Source organism: Necator americanus, chromosome III, assembly GCF_031761385.1.
Source record: "Necator americanus strain Aroian chromosome III, whole genome shotgun sequence".
Taxonomy (NCBI): Eukaryota; Metazoa; Nematoda; class Chromadorea; order Rhabditida; family Ancylostomatidae; genus Necator; species Necator americanus.
The window spans coordinates 11,591,407-11,616,079 of NC_087373.1; the positions used below are offsets into that span (position 1 = coordinate 11,591,407).

General features: G+C 40.2%; 6 protein-coding genes across 8 annotated transcripts in view; 1 reads left to right on the forward strand and 5 right to left on the reverse strand.

Moving 5' to 3' along the window:
- Positions 1-21,687, forward strand: part of RB195_009286 (uncharacterized protein) — a gene marked incomplete at both ends in the record, with an annotated part of 30,450 nt that extends 8,763 nt beyond the window's left edge. The window contains 17 exons of one of the 3 annotated variants that reach the window (XM_064189782.1): positions 750-840; positions 9,233-9,387; positions 10,096-10,167; positions 11,008-11,177; positions 12,452-12,582; positions 12,861-13,001; positions 14,807-14,967; positions 16,053-16,190; positions 16,551-16,738; positions 17,563-17,671; positions 17,726-17,830; positions 18,590-18,724; positions 19,250-19,331; positions 19,457-19,613; positions 19,916-20,071; positions 21,243-21,440; positions 21,519-21,687. In XM_064189782.1, coding sequence (XP_064047363.1) covers positions 750-840; positions 9,233-9,387; positions 10,096-10,167; positions 11,008-11,177; positions 12,452-12,582; positions 12,861-13,001; positions 14,807-14,967; positions 16,053-16,190; positions 16,551-16,738; positions 17,563-17,671; positions 17,726-17,830; positions 18,590-18,724; positions 19,250-19,331; positions 19,457-19,613; positions 19,916-20,071; positions 21,243-21,440; positions 21,519-21,687 — 2,358 coding nt within the window. Of the gene's footprint in view, positions 1-749; positions 849-9,232; positions 9,388-10,095; positions 10,168-11,007; positions 11,178-12,451; positions 12,583-12,860; positions 13,002-14,806; positions 14,968-16,052; positions 16,191-16,550; positions 16,739-17,562; positions 17,672-17,725; positions 17,831-18,589; positions 18,725-19,249; positions 19,332-19,456; positions 19,614-19,915; positions 20,072-21,242; positions 21,441-21,518 lie in introns of those variants that run through there. The other 2 variants (XM_064189781.1, XM_064189780.1) reach the window with 2 other exon arrangements.
- Positions 21,688-22,452: 765 nt separating this feature from the next.
- RB195_009287 (uncharacterized protein) lies at positions 22,453-22,941 on the reverse strand (the record flags this gene model as incomplete). Its single annotated transcript, XM_064189783.1, has 1 exon — positions 22,453-22,941. The coding sequence occupies one exon, from the start codon at positions 22,939-22,941 to the stop codon at positions 22,453-22,455; it is 489 nt and encodes a 162-aa protein (XP_064047366.1).
- Positions 22,942-23,078: 137 nt separating this feature from the next.
- Positions 23,079-23,618, reverse strand: RB195_009288 (uncharacterized protein; the record flags this gene model as incomplete). Its single annotated transcript, XM_064189784.1, has 1 exon — positions 23,079-23,618. The coding sequence occupies one exon, from the start codon at positions 23,616-23,618 to the stop codon at positions 23,079-23,081; it is 540 nt and encodes a 179-aa protein (XP_064047367.1).
- A 19-nt stretch (positions 23,619-23,637) lies between these two features.
- On the reverse strand, positions 23,638-23,937 carry RB195_009289 (uncharacterized protein; the record flags this gene model as incomplete). Its single annotated transcript, XM_064189785.1, has 1 exon — positions 23,638-23,937. The coding sequence occupies one exon, from the start codon at positions 23,935-23,937 to the stop codon at positions 23,638-23,640; it is 300 nt and encodes a 99-aa protein (XP_064047368.1).
- Positions 23,938-24,046: 109 nt separating this feature from the next.
- Positions 24,047-24,328, reverse strand: RB195_009290 (uncharacterized protein; the record flags this gene model as incomplete). The annotated part of the gene is made up of 1 exon (XM_064189786.1): positions 24,047-24,328. The coding sequence occupies one exon, from the start codon at positions 24,326-24,328 to the stop codon at positions 24,047-24,049; it is 282 nt and encodes a 93-aa protein (XP_064047369.1).
- Positions 24,298-24,657, reverse strand: RB195_009291 (uncharacterized protein; the record flags this gene model as incomplete). The annotated part of the gene is made up of 1 exon (XM_064189787.1): positions 24,298-24,657. The coding sequence occupies one exon, from the start codon at positions 24,655-24,657 to the stop codon at positions 24,298-24,300; it is 360 nt and encodes a 119-aa protein (XP_064047370.1).
- Between the last annotated feature and the right edge of the window lie 16 nt (positions 24,658-24,673).

Consider the following 24,673-nt stretch of genomic DNA (forward strand, 5'->3'; position numbering starts at 1 on the left):
ATCCAATTGTTATCATCTTTAGAAAAGATTCTTGTAGTGCATGTGTTCGCAACATTTAATTCTTAAATCTTAATGACTGTTGCAATTTAGTCCACAGTTTGTCGTAATTTTACCATTCGCTCCAATGAATTCCAGTTTTGTTCTTCTTCGGTAGCTTATCACTAAACTTCCACAACACCACCGTTCACCTCTTTCGTTTAATCGAACTGCATTATACGCTTTGCTACTTCTTATTGACAGCTTTTTCTATCTTTCTTTTTGCGCTGCATAGTTATCAGATACGTATTCGTTCTTAAAGGCATCACCCCACGAATCTGAGGTGGTACGGATTTCAGGTGGAGTATTCGTTTACGGGATCGTAGATTATGGAGAGGTGGGTGATTTCGTCCATTTCTTGCTACTTGGCGTAAAAAACGGCCCGGAAGATGCGGCGCGTGCACACGGCTGGCGCGCTCCAATCGAACTCGCTGTGGAAAATAGCGCGCCGGAACACTCGAAGCCGTATCTTCCGGGCCGTTTTTTACGGCAATTAGGGAAGAAATGGACGGAGTCATCCCCTCTCCTTAATCTACGATCCCATATACGAATACTCCACCTGAAATCCATACCACCTCAGATTCTTGGGTGATGCCTTTAATTGTTTTTCTCTTCTGAGCAGCTTTCGTGACGGCGCGGCACGAAAATGAAGATGTAAAACATATCAGTTATGCAGTTGTAGGGGATAGTTCTCTTAAGCTTGTTGGATTCAGATCATTCTTCGCGACCTACTGGATGAAAAGATAGAAGAACTCGATGCGATTGGCGTTGAGTCGTCTGAGATCGAAAAACTTATGAAAAATAGTGAATGAGCTTTCACTCTCCGGGTGCACAACATTTTTTCTCAGTGCTCATTTACCTTTCCATTGTTAAGTTGTAACATAAGATCTTCATAGAGTTTCGTAGAGTTTTTATTTCCGTTAGGAAACAGTTTGCGTATTATTTGGCAAAACATTTTCACATTGTTTCAAAGAGGTTTTTCCGCCCTACATGCCTTTTCCAATCGTTTACTTGAATAATCTGAGCTTGAAAAGCATAACCTAGTCAAAAAAAAAATGAAATTTCTGGATGAAAAAAAACAAAATTTTCAACATTGCCTTTGATAGACGTCAAAAGAGGCCGAAGCAGCGCCAGACGTTTGCGTTGTGAAAGGAATGGCTGTGATAAGTGAATGTGTTGCTCAGAAATTGTTTGCTATGTCCAGAAATTTCAATTCTGTTCTGGAAAACTTCTCGCGGAGTCTTAGACGTAACGTATTAAATGGCATTTAAAAAGAATTTGTAACTGAAAAACTTTATGAACTTATGTTACAAGCCATTGTAATCCTAGTCTCTCGATTCATTCCATATTTGGTGTTTTTGATTTCAATGCTCTGAACCTTTGTGATTTTTGCACTTTCTGAGTGTTGTTTCTCTATGGGTCCATAGGTATAGAGCCGACTACGGTTATGATCCAGATAAGACAACTGTGTATTAGTCAGCTGATGTGAGCTTTTAGCGCTTGGATGTGAACAATCTGTGTGAACACTCATGCATCGATACGTTTTGTTTTCTTAAAGCTTTTTTTTGTAGTCCAAATTAAGGATCTCAGCGTTGTGCTAATACAAATGCACAAAGTAAGTGCGATTCGCTTTTTCTAAGAGAGCACAGCTTTAAAGTTCCAGTTGTACACGATTCAAGTAATCCCTTAGTATTAATTCCCTTAGTAACTAGTCTTTCAAAAATCAAAGATACTTCTCGTGATTTTCGACTTTTTTCCCTGGCTTGATTCTGGTAAAATTCCCAATTTCTTTCTTCCTTCTTTTGTGTATCTAAGCTTCTGTTCTCTTACCACACGATCTTCTATATATTTTTTCCTTTCAAACCGAATAAAGAATTATTATTGCTATTTGAATGCCACAGAACAAACGAATTCAAAATATGGGATGGAACTAGTGAGTGGTGGCCTTTAAAAGTTCACGAAGTTGACGATATTGCCATCTCTGGGGGAATAGATAGTGGCAGGTGTGTAGTTCGCAAGCATGAGCGTGATTTTCTTTGGAGAAAGTTGCTTTTCTGCCATAGAGCTTTTTTCAGCTATTTTTCCTACGATTTTTACCTGTGATTTTATGTACTCGACAACTCTTTTATGGGTTCACTAAAGATATCAGCAGGTTTATTTTGAAAACTGTGAAGATGTTATGAAATTTGTACGCTCGTCACAGAATGTGTTCAAGCAAACAGCACTCGTAGTGAAGAAAGAGAGGCTTAGAAGCATCACCCCACGAATCTGGGGTGGTGCGGGTTTCAGGTGGGTTATGCCTATACGGAGTCGTAGATTATGGAGAGAAGGGTGATTCCGTCCATTTCTTCCTAATTGCCGTAAAAAAAACGGCCCGAAAGATACGACTTCGAGCGTTTCGGGCGCTATTGTCTACAACGAGTTCTATTGGAGCGCGCCAGCCTTTTGCATGCGCCACATCTTCCGGGTCATTTTTTTTAAAATGGAAATTAGGAAGAAATGGATAGAATCGCCCTCCTCTCCATCATCTATGACCCCGTATAGGAACTCTCCACCTGAAATCCGCACCACCCCATTTTCGTGGGGTGATGCCTTTAAGTCTATTCCAGGAGTTTATCAGTGCAGTGATGCACATCGACTGACTAGTTCACCGGAAGGGCGGAGCGTAGCTCTCGTCAGCGCTTGCGCGCGTCGCGACACCTCGTTTGAACACGAGTGAGCACCGACTGGAGGTTTTTAGTTACACATGAAAGAAAATTTTAAGTTACAGTTACAGTTACACATAGAAAGAAGCTCCAAAAAATGTAGAATGGTGAAAAAATCACAGTGGAAACCAAATTTTGACTGGTGAGGACTGAGTGAAGAGTTCTTGCTTTGATGTTGAGTTCTAAGATTAAGAGGGAGATTCTAAAACTTGAATGAAATCCGAAATCGGCCACTTTCTAGGAAATTTTGGATGAAGTCCATAAAGTGGCCATGACAGTCGACGTTTTTTTGTCTAACGTTCCGCTGCTGCTATTGTTCAATTTCTACAATGTGGGGTTCGGGAACGAAGTGTTTTTGGAGTGGTTAGTACTCGATCATTAGAAAAAAGAGGAACATGCGGCATGTTACAATCTCTTCTTCTTCTACTCATAACGTTTCACTTTCAGCTTTCATTTTGGAGTCGTGGACGCTGGAGCAACGGATTTTCGCGTATATTCATGACTGTTTTGTGACTAGTGTCGAGTCGATGACTACGATTAAACGTGAATTCCGTCGTGAAATTAATTGAAATGAGTCTGTGTCCCGCGCATGACACAATCTTACGTTGGATTAGTAATAATCTGCGCGAACAGGTGGTTCAACAGTGAGGAAAAAAAACCGTCCGACCATACAAAGTACTGTACGTGCGCTCCAGATAACATTGAAAAGGGTAAGGCAGGCGTTACAGCAAAGTTTATGATTTCCTGTTCATGATTCATTTCTAGGGGATTCATGTTTTCTCTGTTTCATTGTTAGAATTATTGATAACTATTTTATGTTATTGATTGAATACTACTTTATTTTATTAACTATTATGAAATTCTATATGATATTCTATTTATATTATTGTGTCATTTTTATTTATATTTTTTATTTTTTTATTATTTATAATTATTTTATTCTATTGAAACTCTATTTCTCACATATATTGTTTACCAATAAATTTTCCTTGAAGCAAAAACTAACGATTTTATTATCATTTATTTATTATATTATATTTATTATCCAAAAACATTTGGTTCCTCGGTCTCTGTATCCTGTAATTTTTGGTATTGCAACTTAGATCTTTTTAGGATTATTCATTTTCGAGCATTCTAACCTCAATTTTAGAACCATCGTTAAAATCGTCCCCCGATAGTTCCTTTACGTGTGCTGGAAGTTAAGCGAGTGCACTCCGTTTTACTTTTGCGAATTTCTTACGCAAACGACGGCTTCAATTACGCTTGCATTTTGTCTGAGCAGTGGAGTTGTTCAAGTTATTTCCTGTCTGCAAAAAACTGGTTGCATAGGAGAGGAAGACTTTAATTACCGTCTATTCATGTTCATGATTTGGACTTGCCGATGTAAATAACGGTCGGAGTACAGGAAAAGAGCCACTAAATGTAGCCACTGAAATTTTGATGTATTTTTACTAATACAGTAATGTTTCATTGCACAACCACAGGGCAAATAGCAATGCAAACGTATAACGTAAGCGTGGTTATACATTGTAACCAAATTCCCGCAAAGAGAACGTTCTTCTTCTTGTACCATGGGGAATTTTTGACTTTCCTGATGTCCCTGGATACTTAAATGGTCCATCTTCACTGAATATGCGAATCTCAGCATCTTTTTATATACAGCTATTTCGACGAAAATATCTGGGATCTCAAGAAATCACTTCTTTTTTAATTTCATTTTTGTTTTTGGCTGTCCTTGCAACTAAATTCTTTTTTTTTCATCGGATTAGCAGAGCATCTTGTAGTTTTTCTTAACGTAATTTTTTTATAATAATATTGCAACTTATCGAAACAATTAACGTTGACGTTTGTCGACTTGAATGAAATGCATTTCTCTTTCTATTTCGTGCTCATTGAACTACTTTCTCCCCTTCAATTAGGACAGTCCGAACATTTGCTGACTCGCTGACCTACAAAGATCGCATTTTGTCGGAGTAGAAGAGCTACGAATGATGGATTATAACCTCACATGACTCAGGAAAGGTATTCAGGCGAAAAAAACCTAAATACTTAGGAGAGGAAAAAGCTCTTTAGCAGTAGTCATTGTTTAGAGAGATCCATAGTATTTCCCCAGCGAACAGTTCAATTCCGAAGGAATTGCGATCCCAGCCAAAAAAAAGCAATTCACTTAAGAGATTTCAATAAGGCAGAATTATTTTTAAAAGAGAGAAAAAAAAACTTCACGTTTATATGGACTTCAAAATTCGTCCATGACCCGGAGTGTAGTGGAGTCGACTCGAATCAAGTGTGTGGATAGTTATTACAGCAATTATAGCACGGGCAACGTATTGTCATCTGGGCACAGGCGCACACACACGTGCACGCCACGCAAGAGATGCGGAACACTCTACACGTGCCGGTTACCAGCGTTGACTTCCCGGATTACCCCCCGCATTACTCTTTTACGACGAGGATCGTAACGTGATGATTATCTGTGATGTAAGATGTGGGGAACCGTTCGTTACCGTAATCGGAAGTCCAGTTTGTTGTAGTCTTTGGATTGGTGGAACTCAGGCATTTCTCACATTTTCGGGTAGCTCTGCAAAATAATCTGATCCGTAGTTTCTTCTCCGTAATTTCTGCTCCTTTCACTTCCTTCGCTTCTATCGTTACTCCTTATTTTTTTTTCCTGCAGAGATGGTTAATTAAAGCTTTTCATCGCGAAGCTTGCAGTCTATTTTAACGGATTCGTAATTGTTTCAGATTTTTGCACATGTTTCGAAGATATTCACTCCTATGCTATGTAGCTATAGAGTCTTTTCGAAAATTATGTTTGTTAGTTTTTCACACCTCCATTGGAAAAAATCAATAATAACAGGATATTACTCTCTGTCATTTTTACTATTCTATCAGTGTAATAGCGCCTGTAGAAAATGTATCCGATGTTTCTTGAAATACCTCCTGAGAAATTTTCACAATTTCTGTCATTTTTTTCGGTCAGATGCGAGATGCGTTTCGAATTCATAATTCAGTATTTTCGCTTTCCGTCACATAGAACCTTAGAATTTGTAAAACTTTGGAAAAGTAAAGAAAAGAGAAAGAAATATTGTGCAACACTTTTCAAATCGCTTTTCTTTGCTTCTTGATTTCGATTTGGAGTCAAGTACTACCAAAAAAAAAGTCTTCCGAATAAGTAGAAATGTGAAAAAAAACCTCGATATGGTGGTTCTTGAACTTCATCTTAAGATGACTACTTACTTACGTACTTCTGCTTCTTGTGGCATTCACCAGAACGATCTGAGAAATGCTTCACAAAATTTCTTTTCCCTTTCTTTCGTTCTTTTCGAAACGCTTAACAAGTTCAATGGTCCACTAAGTTCGTTCCACGTTTCTGATCACTTGTCGAAAGTGGAATCTTACTACTTAGCGTTAACCCACATTTGGACTGAAATGAAGTATATATCGTGAATTATCCATGAAAATATTATTAATGAATTGTGTAACCAACAGATCAATTGATGAATTATACATAAAAGTATAATATTAATGAATAGTAAAGTGAAATAAGTGAGAATAGTAACGTAAAACAGAAACATTTGAGCTCAATGGATGTAATTGGTATAGCGGTACTACGGTAGCGAAGCTGCACGACGTCTCTAAAACGCTGATGTTCATTGAAAATGAATGATTCAGTCTTCAACCGTGTTTATAGTCGATGACAGATCTGTTCAACCAAGTGAATGCGACGCGTCGAAGCCACATGGGAGGAAAGGCCGACCGTATCTAAATAGAGAAATCCCATCCGTTGCAGATATTGTGTGGTGCCAACTCGGTTGAACACATATTTGGCGTCGCCGACGGTACTTTCGCGAACGTTTCATCGTTTTCTTCCCCATTCTAAAGGGAAGTGGTTCCGGATTTGCGGCTGAAGTCGCTCTTTTAGTTGCGTTTCGCTGAGGAGCTCTTGACACGTTTCTCGTTTGCGGCTGAATACGTTGCCCTTTCGATTTTTTCTAGAAATTCCTTCACAAGAGAAATGTGTTCAGTTAAATGTAACCTCTTTACGAGCCTTCCACTCACTCTCCATACAATAACGTTCACGTTTCTACCAATCATTTTCTTCTGCTACAACCCTCAAGCATACAATTGGCCGAGTTACTGGCCAATCCTCGAAGTTTCTGCCTTCTTGCTCAATCCTTGGTGCTTAATACTCTGCCTCTGCAGTCTCTGAGAGAATGAAAACACTCTGGATCTATTATTTTTTGTATTCATTTACATTTTATTACATACATAAATCATTTATATTACCATATATCCGTTATTTATATTACTGTTATATCCATTATTTAAATTTCTTTATGTGTTTGTTTCTATTTATTTTATTAGTAATTTATTTCTAATATACCTATTTATCTTGCTAGTTATATATTTTTTATATAACTCTTGGAACACTTCGGAAATCCTCCCTTTCCTCTTTTCCCCTTTCTTTTTTCTCTAGTTTACGCTTCCTTTCTCTGACAGAACTTTGAAATTATCTGGTGAGCGCAGGAGCAACTACGAAGAAAAATAGATGGAAAAAAAAACAAGAGAACCTGAATGTTAATGTCTACTTGACCTAGTCGTAAGATTGAAAAAAAGTCCTTTTATTTAAAAAAAAAGCATATGACGAAAACCGCACCATACTTGCAGGCAATAATGCCGCACCTCTTGCCGATGTCGGAGGTTTTTTTTAAGCCGTCAGACGGTGGATGAAAAATTCTCGAGCATTCTCGAGTATCCCTGCTTGACAAACAGCTGTAGACTTTTACTCAACCTTTTTCCATCCACTAAAAATATGATGGCATTACAACGATTTTGTAGAATACAAAAGTAACGTCAAGGATGGATCTTTGGGAAGAGACGTGATTTTATTTCTCGAGACAGAGAAGAAACAATTTCAAAAGAGTAGAAAAAGTATCGGTGAAATGGTGATTAGTGTTTTTCCTCAGTGACAGTACTATTTTTAGTGCACATTTCAATTTAATTGGTGAGTAAAATATAAAGTCTTGATCATTAAAAATATTGCTAATAGTGCAGCACTAACTCAATATTTCGATCAAGAAATAAATGTCTTTCTGAGGTATTTCAAAATCCTATGACTTTCAGACTGAAGGAGGTATAACTACGTCATGCTAATATGTGTTTTTATTATACCAATACGTAATTTTTGGTTACCTATTACTGTCGTCATCTGCGACTGCATAGGGAGACTCATTGATGTCAGTTTACTACTTTTGCAGCTTTGGAACATTTTTTTTGAAACAAAACAACATTTTTTGAAACTTTTTGGAACATTTTTTCCTTTGTCGCCTTTAGTGGTTCAACTATTAACGAACTGACTGGATTACTTTGTATTCCAAGAGTTTCTGGATTACGTTCCCTTGACTTTCGTACTTTTTCTTCCATATTTTTTAGACTCTATATCCCTCTCGTATACTACCATAATATCTCTTTTTTTGTGTTCATCCGACATGTTTTTTTTTTCACTCGAAGAGAACACTCCTATCGAATTGGTAGCAAAACCATTATATTAGCGACAATTTTTGATAAATACCTGATTTTTTTTCCATAATTCAGCGACCAGCGTATTTCCATCTACAAAATTGGAACAGACTCTGCAGACAAACTGTTGTCGATTCGTTTGATTCTGTCGTTTGCGTAGAAGAGTGATTTTTTTTAGGAGTTTTACTGTTTTTTTTTCGTGAAGGATTTCGTGTGCTGCCGAACAATCTTTTATCGTTCCAGTTGGGAATGTGAGGGAATGTTTTGAAAAACATATTTAATGAGACATGTGTAGAATAGAGCCATTTCCAGATTCTGACTATGTAATTTTGTCTTTAAAAATCATTCATTTGGAATTATGTACATAGCTCACTGGTTTCTCTAGTGAGATCCCGAAGTACTTTCAGCCTTCCACTTTTTCAGTTTGCTTTTTTTTATCAATATTCATTTGAATTCAAGAATAATGAATTTCGAAAATTCGCTCCACAACTCTATCTGACCAGTTCGAGTTTGTGCAGGATACTAACCGTAGAAATTACTAATGCAGTTACGCAGTTAGCCCCTATACCTAAAGTCTCTGCCAAACCCAACCTTCGTAGAATTCTAGTGGGCGCTATAAAAATCTCCCTAATTTTAGTGATGACCCCTACACCTAAAGTTTACCTTCTATTGAAGAAACTAAAGTAGAGCCTTGTATTATAAATTTAAAATTTTCCATTAAGTATAATGCTCGAATTTTCTAGACCTTGATTTCTCACTCGCTTCTTATTTTGAGTCAAAATAGTTGTTTATTCTCTGGATGGAACGTTTTTACAAACCGATTTCTGTGCAGTTTAAGTAATTGACGTCGCTGCGAAACACCCACACAGTCAGTGACGGTTGCACTGACTAGCTCTCGACTACCACAGCTAGCAGCTTTTTTTTGGACTGCATACAAACCTCTGCCGAAGTTGCTGCAATTTTCGTCGGAGACACGAGTGCTGTTTGTTGGTTTCTCTTTGGATTCACCTCCTCCGTGCTTATAAACCGTTGCTACCGGTGTCGAGTGCTCTGCCCCTGTGCCGACGGCGTACCGTGTTGGCGGAGCGTTGACGTTGACAGCGGAAATCGCATTGCAACTGTGGAGGTGGGTGCGGATGAAAGTTAGAAATGGTTCACAGCAGCAGTTTCCGCACATTATCGAGAGAAATTTTGAATAGTACCGTTTTCCTGAATTTTTTGCATTTTTATTCAAATTCATATTTGTATTTTTATTCGTATTTATTCATATTTTTATACATATTCTTACGGAATTTTTAATTTTCTGCAATTTTTTAGATCACACCGTGAAAATTTTTCTGTTGCTGAACTGCAATTTTGATTTAAATTGATTGGCAAAGGACATCTTAATGAAGAAAAGGAAACTCCATTCAAGCATTAATTTTATAAATTACTGAAACTTTACACGACTGTTTAATCGGAAAATGCATAGCCTTTTGGAACCGGACGAATGTTTTCTGTATCAACATCTCATATGCCTCCAATCTGCAAATTACTCTCCAGTCTTTGCCAGAAATGTAGCATTTTCCATAGTTTCGCTTTTCACAACTGAAAAATGGGCACCACCCGCCGATTACCGGTGACCTGGTGGATTTTTCATTCCTTTTCTTCTTATTTCTCGTATATATTCGTAATTTTTTCCGAATCTTGTAGTTGCTTTTCAATACGTATCCGAATTTATACACACTTTTGCACAGTTAAGTTTTTCACAACTAAAAAACCTCGGAATACGTGATTTTAGAATATCTAGGGAAAAATTTGTCTTAGTGATTCTTTTTATTTTTTTTTGTTTCAGAATAATTTCGTTTCACTTATGATCTCCGCGGAACACAACTGCGATGAATGTCCGTCGAAGCCTGGGCCATCGGTGAGGCAATTTTTTTCCTGGCGAATGTGCTCGCACTCGGTCGAAATGGTTTTTTTGCTAGGATAATTCACAATTAAATGAATATTATTGATGCAGATTAGCTATTAGATATATTTTCTTTCTTTCCTAGCATGTACCACATTCTGTTAATGCACTTGTGCACGAAATGGTGAGAAAACTCTATCTCTATGTGGGCAAATTAGGTGTGAACGAACCTCCTAAGTTACTCGAAAATCAGCTAAGCCGGGCTATTCTTGTTGATTTTTTATTATAATTTAATTATTTACTATAATTTATATTTTCAAACAAGGTAGAAATTGGTCCAAAGTTGGACAGACAAGCAGAGAATCAAAGATATTTAAAAGAGTAAAAATTGTTGGAGAAATTAGTAAAGCGCATAAATACAATGAAGACCGCAAGTTCGCCACTGCATATCGTCGTCGTCCAGTACGTTCAGCCGAGTGAACGCAACGCATCTGCTTTTTCACATTTTTCTATTTTTTTTCAACACAGCCGCACTTTCTTCTGCCTTGCTCTAATCAAAGGCGCATAGCGCTGATTCCATTGAACAAATTTGGCGTTGACGCGCAAATTTTTATGGATATGTACATGCAATTCAAATGTATTATATTTGGGATGTTTGTAAATTATAGTGATCTAATATACAATATATGATCTACGAAGACGAAGAGGTACTCAGAAAATTTTGTAAAATTTCGCATCAAATCAGATAAAAGAAAATCAGAATGAAAGTTGAACGTTACTTTTAACCTCCATGCCTCTCATAAATGTAACTCGGCTTTTTTTTTTTGCCACAGATTTTTTTCTTATGTGTTTTAGACGAAACAACCTTCTTCTCCTTCATCTGCCAGCGGACGAATTCGTCTCTTTTCACCGGAAGGTGATCGTAGTGCGTTGGCGACAATCTCACTTGATACGACGGCTGTCGACCTTGCAAAAGCGTATGAGGTGGATTCAATCTATCTTCAAATCGGAAACCTACATATACGGTAAGTGGTTTTTGTTTGTGTTCCTGCTTGGCCACCTCTCATGTCACCGAAATCACTTCACGTCTTCATTTTCCCCACTTTTTAATTTATTTACGTGATCACTTCGTAATGATATATTATCGTGAAATGAATCTGAGCTGTTGAAATGAACGATGTTATGCTGGGGGAAGGCGGCATCATCCAAAGTGACATGTAGTGTGTAGGTGAATGGGCCAATTTCCTATCTGGAACGACCAAATCGCTAATTATCGTTCGGTGTTCGCTCAGAACTGGCTGACACTAGTAGAGGTGAGAATAAAAAGTTGCCCGAGCAAGTGAGGCGATCGTATTTGCAGTCGGTTTCTAGTTTGACTGTAGAAGACTAGTGCCTTAGTCCGAGCATCATCTGAATAAAGAACGGGAACGGCGCAGTCTTCGTCTTTTTAGGGGAAAAATTTAAAATAAATTTTTCGCACAAACACTCTTTTTATATAACGAGAATTAGTACGAGTTTTTCTTGGGATGAAAAAAATAAAATAAAACATGATTCGTAGGATCTACCCAAAGGAGCAAGGTTTTTTTTTCTACTCTCTCGATAACTACAAGAATAAAATGAAGAGGAACGAAATTTGAGGAACAATCCCCGATAAGAGAATCTACGAAAAACGTCCATTATACCAACGATTTTCATGCTTCTCCATTGAATTTTCCAGCCTTTTTCAAAGAACTAATAGAAATTAGTTGGTGTAACCCTTCTTTTTCGATTCTTGATTTGGAGTGGGGTTTCATGCATAAAATGAAATGACGCCCAAAATTTTGTCACTTAGAATTGAAGGAATATAAATAAACAGAAAGGAAGAGAAAGAAAGAATAAATAAGAGAAGAGAAGACAGAGTGGGAACATTTTGCTGCCTATTTCGCCAGCAGCAGGATTTTTTGATCAAAAAAAAAATCCAGTGCCTATTTAAAAGAATTAATAATGACTAATAAAAAAGCCACGGTTCCCATGAATTATTCACGTAGAGGTAGAAGGCTAACGAATATGCATTTGTGACCCGGATAGCATTTTTCCGAGCAATTGAAAATTGCTGATTGGAACCGTCTTCTGCTTCAGCTCAGCGCGTGTCTTGGTATAATACAAATAAAGATATTCTGGACACAAAAATATGACTAGAAATCAAATTTAAAAAATTGGATTTCTTCCTAACTAGGTTGTTTTCTGCGGATTTTGTTGGTTTTAATCATCTGGTAACTTCTACATTTTCTTCAGATTGTAATGTTGTTGCCCTGTTCAGAAATCTCTCGCCAAAAGCTCGACCTCTGCTCATACTCAGGGAATTTCTCGCCTCCTTAGGGCATTCCGAGAACGCCATCCTCACACGCGGAACTGATTTGCGGTTTCGACATCTTATCGCATTTTTTCTCGGTAGGTTTACACACGGGCTGGCGAAGTTGTCAACATCAACGTAAAGCAGTGAACTGGTTCAGCGAAGAGATCATTTTTCCTCTGGATAAAATCCCCTCAATTTACGGAACTGGTCGCGATGCTAGGGAGCAAAAAAGCCGATACTCTACTAACCTAGTTTTAGCTAGTTATCGATTAGTATTACAAACTTATCTATCGGAAAGAATAGGAAGAATCCTGATCTGGGCGGTTTTCGGCAAACCTGTGATGCTTATTTTTCTATTAATTGCATTTTCTAGGACGTCCCGTGCTTCAGCCGAACAGTGTAGTGCGATCCGAAATCCTCGTCGATATGTGCGATGTACGAAGGGGAAAACTCGTACATCGATGGAGTCGACACAAATGTTTACTCTACAATGGATGTCTTCGAATACAAAAAGGTTGAATTTTTTTTATATGAGGTTTACCAGCTTCTACGATGCTAGTCAGTAATGGAATCTTCAGCTTTTTTTTTCGTTGACGACTTCTATGTGATGCTACTGTAGCCTTTATTATGAAATCAAATTAGTTAATTACTTGATTAATTAACTACAATTCGGTCCTAATTCCGCATCTACGGTCGATGTTGCCATGCTCCAATCTTACCGAGAGACATCGGTAACCTATTGAATTTTGATAAACATTCATTTTTGCCCGATTCTGCGTAGAGTTTGGTCATTGCATGAAATGCCGATATAGCACTGGAAACAGGCTGAATTGCCCGCCGAAACGAAATAGGAGCAAGGTTGTTTATGTTTACATACACTCACCAATCCATTGACAGTAATATGACCTATGAGCGGGTCGTATGCATTGAGGCGCATGAGACAGAACGTAGTTAGGTACATGATGCTTCTCACGGGCTGTACGGCTGTCCGATCCGAGGTATCGAAAATAACGCTCTGCTCTGGTCTGTCTTAAAATCAGAAAAATCAGAAGGATCAGAAAGAGCGTGGCAGTCGATCTGAAGCGAATGTCTTCTGGGTTGAATTTACATTAGTAGTTCACTCAAGTTATCTCCTTACGATACGTGATACATGAGTATGTCCTTATCGCTTGCATGGCCTGAGGAATAACTAAAAAAAATAAGGAGAGTGTCCCTTTTTGCCAGGTTGTTGCCTTGGATCATTAACGGCTTCGTCATCCAGTAAGTAGGTGTGAAATTAATGCTGCGAATAAAACCGGTTTGATTGTTTTTTGAGTCTTTTTTTTTAATATTTTATGGCTGCTTTCCCACGAAAATTTCTATAGAACGCTTTCAGCTCAAAACTTCTTGATTTGCTGTGGCGTAAGAGGTTCCATTCACTTTCCAAGCCCCGTAAATGACTGCTAGTCATTGTTGGTCAGTGTGTGCAGTGTTGATGATGGTGATAGCTTATCTTATTTCAGTTCATTTTCGCAGAGTTTTCAGTCACGTACATAACAAAATCGATTTTGAACGGCAAGAACGGCTGACTCTTTGCGGCGCCATCGTAGGACATACCGTAAGAGAGCAAATCACACCCACGATTTGGCTTACAGGGCACGAAAGATGCGTTGTATTCTGCTTTCGTCGCGGATCCACAGTAGGCATGCCTTCTTTCAACTGAAAGCTGCAGGTTGTGATCGGTGTGGGACCATGGCGAACCGCTGTATGGTACTAGCAAGAGCCACATCCATATCCTAACCGCTACGCTTCACCGCCCAGATTCGAGCGCAGCCGCTTACGCAACTGCACCGAGCTTCATGTTGTTCGGATCCAAGTATATTATTGTAATCCATTTGTTGCTTTACAATAATATAGTTGGATTCAAACGACTCCATATCCGACACTAAATGACTTGAAAGTCGCATCTGTTCGCTCGTAACTGCTTACACGATGCTGCACCGTAAATAAAAATATTTCGAGGAGATAATCATCAAATTTCATAAATAAAACTGGCGATCTTTGATTGCTGCAACTAATAGACTTCTTTGCTTTAAAATCACCTTATAAATGAACTAAACACACACATATATACATCCTATTCATCTACTGGAAAAGAAGAAAACGAAAATAAAAGAAAATAAAACTTGAAGTCTAGATAGGTAGCATCTTTTCATAGTGATAATTTTATTTCCCTTTTTATTTCTGACATTTTTCTCAGCTTAAGTTTAATTAAAAACATTGTTGCCTGAGTAGAAAAGTGGATCACAATTACACTACCATGAGGAAATACTCATTAAGAAACCGGCGAAGACGAAGTCGTAGGCCTTTCGCGGTGTCGAGTGGATGTGTGCGATACGCGACGTGGTAGATGTCTTCGTGTACAGAATTCCACCTCGGTCATACTACTACGATTTGACGATTCTGAAACTCTCGCTCTATGGTCTACGAGGTGTCGTCAGGTTAGTAATTGCTTTCGAAACGTCTTGGTCCCAAATACTAGGGTCCGTAGATTACGAAATTTCAAAAAAAAAAACAACTAAAGGATCTTTTTCTATGGTTCCCTTCTTATATCACTACTCTACCATGCCAAAATTCACTAAGTTTTCATTTCTTTTGTATTATTTATTCGTAATCACTGGATCCCTTTTCTGTATTTTCCTGTCACGTCGTAAGCGTCTCCGCTGGAGACTTCTAGGATTCTCATGAAATGCTCATGTGACAGCAGCTTTAGAATCCCTTATAGAGCTTTTTTCTAATCTATCATCAAATTCTTCAGAGTATGATACTGTTTTATGGCAGATAATACTGACTAAACGTAAACAAACGTTTAAAAGTAAAGTAAACTTAGGTAAAGTAAACGTAAAAAGTAAACTTTTTTTTTGCTCGAGTAGAAGTAAAATATTAGATATGACCATGTAAATCATATTGAAAGAAGACGCTGATTTGCTTGTTCCCTTTTTATTTATCAATTGTAATCGCGGTGGTACATTTACGAACACTGGCGAATAAAATAAAAACAGGTTGTTATCCAGAATAAACGCAAACGGAAACAATAAGCGATACAAAAAGGAAACGGTAGAGCAACTAATTAACTACTGTACCATTCCAATTTTTGATAGTGGCTTCACTTCAAAATCTCGGATAGTGGCACTTCTGTTTTATCTGTTTTATCCGATACAGCATGAAACATTTGTAGAAAGATACAAAGTTAGAAGTGTGGCTGTGTAGGCGCACGTCCAATGTTTCGAGACCGCTCTAGTGCCAACCAAACCTTTTGCCGCTCCGGGGTCGATAAACTGATATCAGACTTGTCTGGGAAGATAAAAACACTGATTTGGCACATCGGCTAAGTACCACAAGCCATTGTATAGGTTAGACACACGTTCATAAACTTCAAACGATTCTGAATTGAAGTAGGCGCATCCTCCTAGGGATTGATTGACGTCGTTCACTTCATCCTCTATGATGTTAGGAGGTTCAAAAGGACAAAACCACTCTTTTTTCGCGAGGATTTGGCTGTGCCGACCTGTAAAGATTTTTTCAGAGCGGCCAACGTCACGTTTATGATCTCAGCGACAGGAAACTAACACTACTGCCGGAAACGTTGCTTTGCTCCGCACCTCCAGACATCCAGCAGTTGAACCTTCGAAGGAATTCGCTTTTGATAAGAAGCAGCAACGATGTTAGAGCAGTGTTTTATTTTTCGATATGTTTCTGTTTATTTTTTCACAGGGTCCTTTTCTTTGGATTCGTAGGGAAATTTTCGTTGTTGGTTTCTTTTCATTGTTAAGATAGGATTCAGGAAGAAGTGGGATAGGGTTAATTGCTGCTGATATTATTCGAGGAAGTACCATTTATCATATTCGTGATGAACTTCGCTGTACGCAGTTTGACTTCTTTAGCTATATGAATGTAAAGAGTTGCTTTGTTAGGTAAACTGATGTCTAGGATACTGCTAATTCCTGAATTTTTATTTGGAGCGTGCATAGTTTTCAACTAAGCTGAACCTGACTAGAAAAATCTTCAAAGTGAATATTTTTAGGCCACAACTGCACAAGTCGGCTGGCTTGATGATTTGACCCGACTAGTCTCACTCACCTCTCTGGATTTGTCTTCAAATCGTTTATCGACTTTCCCCCTCTCAATCACTGAACTGATCAATTTGCGGAAATTAAATATGGCATCAAATTGTATTCAAACGGTTCCACCCAATGTAAGACTTTTAAAAAGGTTGGTGAAAAATTACTTTCTCAAATGTTTTGGGGATCCACATGTGGAGCCGCTAGAAGGGCGACTATCTTTATTTTCTGATAATCTGGACCTTCTTGATTTATTTGAATGTGAACTCAATGCGATCATGCTAACAACTGTTGCTCTAAGGTTTATGGCTTCTACTATGGTCTCCAGTTTCGAAGGAATCGTGAACTGATCTTTTGAAATATTATTTATTTTATTTTATGTCTAAAGAGACTCAGTATTTCTTAGAAAGATTTCTTTAAAAATCATGACATAGTTTTCAACGTTCCTCCCACTGTTCATAATTGAAAGCCACAGTTGTGAGTGAAATGTCAGCAGTGAAAGATCTTGCAAAGCAAGCGCCGTAGCGCTGCTTGGAAGTTACTGGTTCTCCCAAAACAGTCTCCTTCCAGGATTTAGGCGTTTCAGATTTCTTGAAAAGCTCTGTCCACATATATTTGTTCTAAAATTGTTACTTTTTCTCTGTAGCGAACTTACTCAGCTGGACGCAGAAAACCTTTTGATTTTTTGATAACTTTTTTTCGTGATTTTCACAAGAGAAATGAAGTGAATTGCTACGAACCAAGTAAAAATGTTATAGAATTTTCATGGATCTTCTCACTTTCTGGCGTTACAAATGTTGTAATGTCTTCTTACTGCCACTTGATCTAACTTTACATACTATATATACTTGACGCCCCGCCCCTCGATCCATGCCCCTCCCACAACATCTCTGATTGCGCCCTAACGATTTATTCCTGTTGTTTTGTGTGAGACCTTTATTACCGCGTATTTTCCAACTAAATTCTTCTTTCCAGGTTAACCTCGCTGGATCTAGAGAATAATTGGATTAGTTTGTTGCCACCTCAGCTGGCAGACTGCGATCAGCTTATCTGGCTCAATTTAAAGTTCAATAGGATCAAGCAGGTCAACTATGTTTTTTTTTGGAACTGTTCAATTTTTTTTTACAATTTTCTTTAGGTGCCTGAAGAAATCTTGTTGAGATTACCACATCTTATAGAATGGAGTTTGGCTGGGAATTACATCGAATCCGTGACCACTGATCAGCAAACGCGTATAAACAGAGTCAGTAATGAAAAGTTACGGTGTAGTTATGGTGCTCAGGAAATCTAGGCGGGGTTTTGTGGATGAAAGTGGGTTTTGCATGAAAGTGAAAATTTTCATAAATCCTATTATTCCATGGTTTGAAAACCGCCCCAGTGCCAACCAATCTTTTCATCCGTCCGGAGTCGATAAATTGGGGCTAGACGTGCCTGTGAGGTTAAAAACACCGACTCGACTCATTGGCTAGACTCCGCAAATCATTTATGCGGGTTGGACAAGCGTTCGTAAAACCCAAATCATCCTAAATAGAATTGAACGCGTTGGCGCATCTCAAGCGGATTGATGAACCCCAGACACTTTATCCTTTGTCCTTTACTGTTTGCACCTTTTTTTAAAGCACATGTTTGTCGCATGGATTTCACGTGAATAGTGGAGTTGTAATAGTGGAGCTGTCTTGTGCAACCAGTTAGATGGTAATCCTAGACCTCCTGGAGAAGTCGACGGAAAAGGAGTTTATTACTTTATGTAGTAATAAACACAATCGGCACAGTGGAGGCTCAACCGGCTGAGCTCAGCGCGTCTCCGGTAATGCGGTGCCCACCCTGTTCTGCTCGCCTTATCTCTGTCGAGGGCGGTGTTGCGCCCACCCAGTTGAACGCATTTTGCGCCTACTATAAACAGTGTCAGTGTAGTAGTCAGTGCCTGGATCTCCTGATTAGTCATGGATTATGAAAAATTCATAGTGAAGAAAGGAAGACACAGGAATTAGTCTAGTTTTAGCTTGACCTGCGCCGTACGTCGTTATGCGGATGCTTCCGATTGCCGAGCTCATGCTTTGATCAGTTGACGTTTTTGGATATTCGCGATAACTGCAATGTTTCAACGGTTCATCTAACAAATATGCCATCACTACAGGTTTGTTCTCTTTTATTATTGGTTGCTATAAATTTTTAGAAAGATGAAAGAGTGGTTTGAGAGGTTTTTATGGCAATTTTTTTGGAATTTTAAGAATTATTGGGTGCTTCAAAACCACTACTGTGTTTTGTTATTATTATTATTCGAGAAAATAACTGCTTTGTGTCCTTTAGTATGCAGTCGACCAGTAGATTAGATTCGAGAATATTTTTTTCCGAATGTTTTTGAACGATGACACTTTCAAGTACTCGACACTTCGACTTGTTTGGAATCGATTGATTTATCCGAGCTTATCCGATGGATCGAATGACATCCAACTGCTAAGAATGCTACTGTGCAGTGCTCCGATAGCATCACTACCATAAGTGTTAAGAGTTGGAAAAAGGCGACTACACCGAAACTTCGGTCGAAATAAAAGTTCATTAACGATGTTGGCTCTGTGGTTCACCTATTCCGAAAACAAACAGTAAAGAGTACTGTAGGCAAGTACTGTAGTTGGTGAAATGCTGCAGAACTGTGGTTTAGGTTTTGCACTGTGAACGATTACAATTGACTTCTCTTCATTTGAATGGGCAAAGTCTCACTCATCTTCATGCGCATCATAATAGTATGTTTTCCACATGGTCCTTTACATTTCCAAATTTTCTCCTTTCCACCTCGTATTTTCTCCTTTCTTCTGTGTATCTTTTCATTACAAGACAAGAAAAATCATTTTTTAATGTCCACTTTTAGTGTTGGACTGTCTTATAATCATGCCAGTTCCTCTTCACCTAGTGTTCATGGACATCTCATACAACAATTTTGAATCTATACCGGATTGGATCTGTGATCTGCCACAAATTGATTGTCTGCGAGTCAATAATAACAGGCTATCCGCTGTTCCGGAAAGGTAATCATTTGTTGATATAGTAGGATCCAAACGACATGAAGCACGAAATACGTATGCAATTGCGTACGCAGCTTCTCTCGAGGCGTTTCGGTGGAGCGTAGCGGCTAGGAGCGTGGTAAAACACCACCCATCGCTGCAATTTGCGACGGTCCCACCTCAGTTCCAACTGCTGCCTCCACTGCGCCGTTTCGAGAGCGTACGCAAATGCACCGCAACTACGCTTGTGGTTTATGTCGTTTTCCCCCTACTATAACTCATTAAAGTTTTTAGCCATTCAGCAACAGAATTTTTATGGCTTACAGGCTGCTGACTGTGACCTCTATGCGATACCTTTACTGTAAAAATAACAGGATCAAGTCGTTGCCGGATCCTGCCGAGAACCTCAGCCTCGTCTCTTGTGTTTTACACGGCAATCAACTGACAGAGCTACCACGCGAATTTTTTCGAAGATGTCCGAAGTTCGTGCCTTTAATAAGGTTTTTGACCTAGCTGCTCACTTCATTGCTGCGACAGCTGGGGTTTCTTTTCTTCATCAAAGCGCAGCTGAGTAGAGCTCTGTGCAGAAAATGCTTACGAACACATGGAAAGTTCACTGGAGAGGATGCTAACCTTTCTTTCAAGTCCTTTATTTTCTTATGGAGAAAAGTAGGGTTTTTTGCAAAGACGATCCACTGTATATGTATAGATGTTAACTTTAGTATTTGTGCTTATAAAATTAGTGTTACAGGGTGAACGGCTGGTTTTACTGCCCTCCCTGTACTTTCTTATTCATTTTTCAGTGATACTATTTTTGAAGCAAATGAAAAATCAGCGCACGCTTAGGAAAAATTTAATCGTCAATTTCGAATCCGCAATACCATCCGAATAGCTTGAAAGTTTGAGTTTTTTTTTGGCATATAGAGTCGGCGCAAATCGTATTGTAGTAAAACGATGCGGCGCTTACTCGGTGAGTGCGTGGAGCGACTTCTTCAGTATACGGAAAAGTCCTCGGACTACTTTAATTTCTGTTTTTTTTTTTGTGGTTTTAACTATTTTTCCGTATAGCGATGCATAAATAGGTCTGCTTAGTTCTTGGCGAAGTTCTCTCCTATTATCGTTTTTTAGGCTCTAGATACTACTCACGACTATTTTTTAATGAAAGATCACTGAACATGAGAAAATGATGGAAAATACATATTCATTGCAAGCTAGTTTTCTTGAAATCGCTAGAATAGCCACATAGCGAGCGAACCTTTAAAAGCATCACCTCACGAATCTGGGGTGGTACGAGTTTGTATCGGGTAATGCCCATACGGGGTCGCAGATTGTGGGGAAGATGGATGGATTCCGTTCATGTCCCCTGTATCGAAGGTAAACGTAGGTCCCCGGAACGATTGGTTCTTCGTCCGTCCGCCTGGTTTTCGATAAATCGCAGGAGGGAGGAGTCTCAATGGTTGCGCATTGCAACAGAAGAAGCCGTCGTAAGAAACAGCGTTCCAGGGTCGTCCGTTTCCACTGATAGAGGGAGAGATGAACGGAATTGCCATCTGCCCCACAATCTACAACCCGGTATAGGCATTGCGCGGCAGAAACCCGTACCGCCCAGATTCGTGGGGTGATGCCTTAGAAGGGTAATTTCTGATTCTACAGATTGCGACATTTGAATGTGTCCTTCAATCGTCTTACGTCCATCCCATCAGTAAGTGGAAATATCGATCGCAATCGAATCAATACTCTTCGACTTAGCGGGAATCGTCTGGACGAGTCAATTGTACCTATTTTAATGAAGATGAGACGAATGAAAGTTCTGGATATTTCACATAATAAGTTGAGGTATTTCGATGACAGGTATGTGACCCACTGTTTTTGCGCTTCAAAAATGTTTGTGCTGTTAATTGATTTCATGGTTTTACATTTCAATTTCAGCGCGCTGGGGTCATTGACTCTGTTGGAAGAGCTGAACTTGAGCTCAAACGAACTGTCAACACTCTCCTCATCAATTTTCGACCTATCGGCATTACAAGTCCTCAGGGCACATTCCAATCGGGTCAGGACAATACCAGATCTATCGGCGTCGCCTTCTTTACAAGTATAGTTATACTACATTGACTTAACTTGACTTAATCGGCGGGCTGATGTCATCGCCTGACGCGATTACCCGCATCTTCGCCGAGGTGTGCCGTCCTTGAACACAGTTCTGCCCAACCTTCTCGATCTTCTGCGAGAGCTTGCACAGAAACAATCCATTCGTCGCTATTCCATTTTCTGCGAAACCTTACGTCTTGCCTGAATTGCCTATCCACGCCAAGTGTCCTCAGGTCCTCTTTCACCACTTCAGTCTAGAACTTCCGTTTTCAGCCAGGTGGCTTCTTCCAGCTCGAACCCGACGAACTCCTCAGAACTCGTTGAACAAGGCGATATGCCGGTCTCCTTAATATATGACCAAAGAAGCGAAGACGATTTACTTTAGCCACTTTCGATGGCGATGCAAGATGTTGATGTCTTCCACGTGTCAGCCGCCAGTATACCACGTCAATTTCTGCGTAAAGATCTTCATTGTTGCATACCCTAGGCCAAAAGTAGCCAAGTAACAGTCTAAGCAGCTTTCGTTACGTGCAGTCAAGCCTCTCCATAACCGTTGATGGTGCTGCCCAAGTCTCCGATCCGTACATCATGATGGGGCGAATTGCGGATTGGTAGACTCGCAGCTTGACTTCGTTGGTGATGGGGGTCGACCACAGGCATTTCGTTAAGGAGTTAAATGCAGAAGTGACCTTAGCGCATCTTTGCTGAACATCTCTCTCGTAGCTGTCATTGTTCTTCAACGTACAGCCTAGGTAACAGAACTCATCGACGAGTTCTATCGGTGGTCCGTCCACCCTGCTTCCCGTTCGTGGTCTCGAAGAGATCCACATCTGTTTGCATTTATCAGGGCGTAGGCGTAGTCCATAGGCTGCAGCAGCTTCGATACAAGGTTGACAACATGTTGAGGTTTCGTACTGCTTTCCGCGAATATAACGACATCGTCGGCATACTCGAGGTCAGTCAAGGGGCACCCTGATGGTGCTAAGACAATGTCGGCAGGACACTGGTTGACTGTTCTTCGCATAATGTCGTCGATTGCGAAATTGAACAGGAAAGGTCCTGCCACTGCCCCTTGTCTTACTCCAGTTACCACTTCAAACGGTGTTGTACATGGTGTTCGAACTGCAGCAGTTGTTCGTTGATTCATGTCATCAAGCAAGCGAACGAACTTTCCTGGTACTCCGTCGGCGCGGAGCGCGTTGAGAAGACGGCCTCGGTGAGGAGAGTCGAACGCGGCTTCAAAGTCCAGGAACGCTAGTTGCATTGGCTTCGAATACCGCTGCCAGATTTCGATCTGACGATGAACACCTGGTCAATCGTAGATCGGCCAGGTCGAAAGCCAGCTTGCTCGTCGTGCGTTGTTTCTTCGCGATGTTTAATGAGTCGGTCCAGGATAATGCGCTACAATACCTTGTACATAAAGCGCAACAAAGAGATTCTTCGATAATTCCTGGGGTTCGTGACGGATAACTTCTTGTGCAGGGGAATTATAGTAGCGCGTCTCCACAAATCAGGTATCCTTTCGTCTATCCATATTGAACGGATGATCTTTGTCATTTCACGGATCCCAGATGGAGGAAGATATTTTAGCATTTCTGCGCTAATCCCGTCGTCTCCACCAGAGACGACGGGATTAGCGCAGAAATGCTTTCCATTCTTCATTTTTTGAATATAGACCAGGACCTCCGACTCGGTCGGTGGCCCTTCGTTAACCGCATACGTCGGTCTATGAACGTGTTCGAGTTCAGGAACTGACGGTGCTAGCCGGTTCAGCAAGGTCTTGAAGTGTTCCTTCCAAACTGGAAGGGTTACTTTACCGACAGCTACTCCATTGGCAGTGTTGAGGACAGGGGAACATCTTTTCATTTTGCCGCTATACTGTTTTAGTGGAGCATAGGCTTTCCGCGGGTTCCTGTCCTCCCACGCCTTCTCAAACTCCATCGCTCTTGACGTCCACTCGTTATCGCGTTCGGTCTTGTTGCAGTTGACGACGCAGCTTCCTTCTAAGACGCTTTTCCTGGTTGAAGTCACCAGCGCTGCGCGCGACACATACAGAAATGTATGTGGATTTTGTTTCCGCAGACGCGAAGGCAAACTTCTTCAGCGGCAATAGAACCGAGAGCGTTTCCTTTGCAGCGTCCTGGATGCACTTTGTGAAGGAATCCGCATCGCTAAGCTTCTTGCTGGTCCGTACTCCAACATGAATAGACACACGTTGGCGGAATTTTCTTCTGCATTCATCGTCTTTCAGACCTGCCATGTCGATTTTCGGTTGAAGAGGAACTCCTCGGTTTCTCTTGTGGGACCGTATCTTGAGGCTGAGAAGAACTGGACGGTGGTCAGAGTCAAACGCGACGTCCCAAATAGCTCTAGATTTTTGGATATCTGACTGAGGAATGTTCCTCGCCAGAACGTAGCTCGAGCTGAAGCTTAAGAGTCCTCATCGTCGGTCGCTTGCGCTGCTCTTCAGGCGTTAAAAGGGTTGATCCCTGCCACGTGAGCTGATGGCGTCGATGATTCCTCTTAAACGTGGAAGCGATGATGAGGTCCGTCGGTTCGCACAAGTCGACCAGACGGTCACCGTTGTCCGACGTGCGCTCCGCTGCATAGTACCATTTTCCTAGCACATCGGATTGCTGTTCGATTCCCATCTTCGCATTTGCGTCGATTCCGACAATAACCACCTGCTGGCTTGGTATTTGGTATTAGACATCAACGCATTGAGTTCATCATAGAAGACGTCCTTACTGTTGTCCTCAGCGGTTTCCGTAGGTGCGTGCGCACTTACGATCCAGAGTTTACGTCCTCTGCGATCCCGCAGTCGTAAAAAGGCGCATCTAGACGACGTTGAGCCAAATACCTCCACCAGGTTCTTGTAATCGTTCCTCACAGCTATCGCGCAGCCACCTACTTTGTTCTCATCAGCATCGCCGCAGTATATGGTGTAATTTTCGATGCTGATGACAGGCCGATCTCTCATGCGTGTTTCCTGCAGT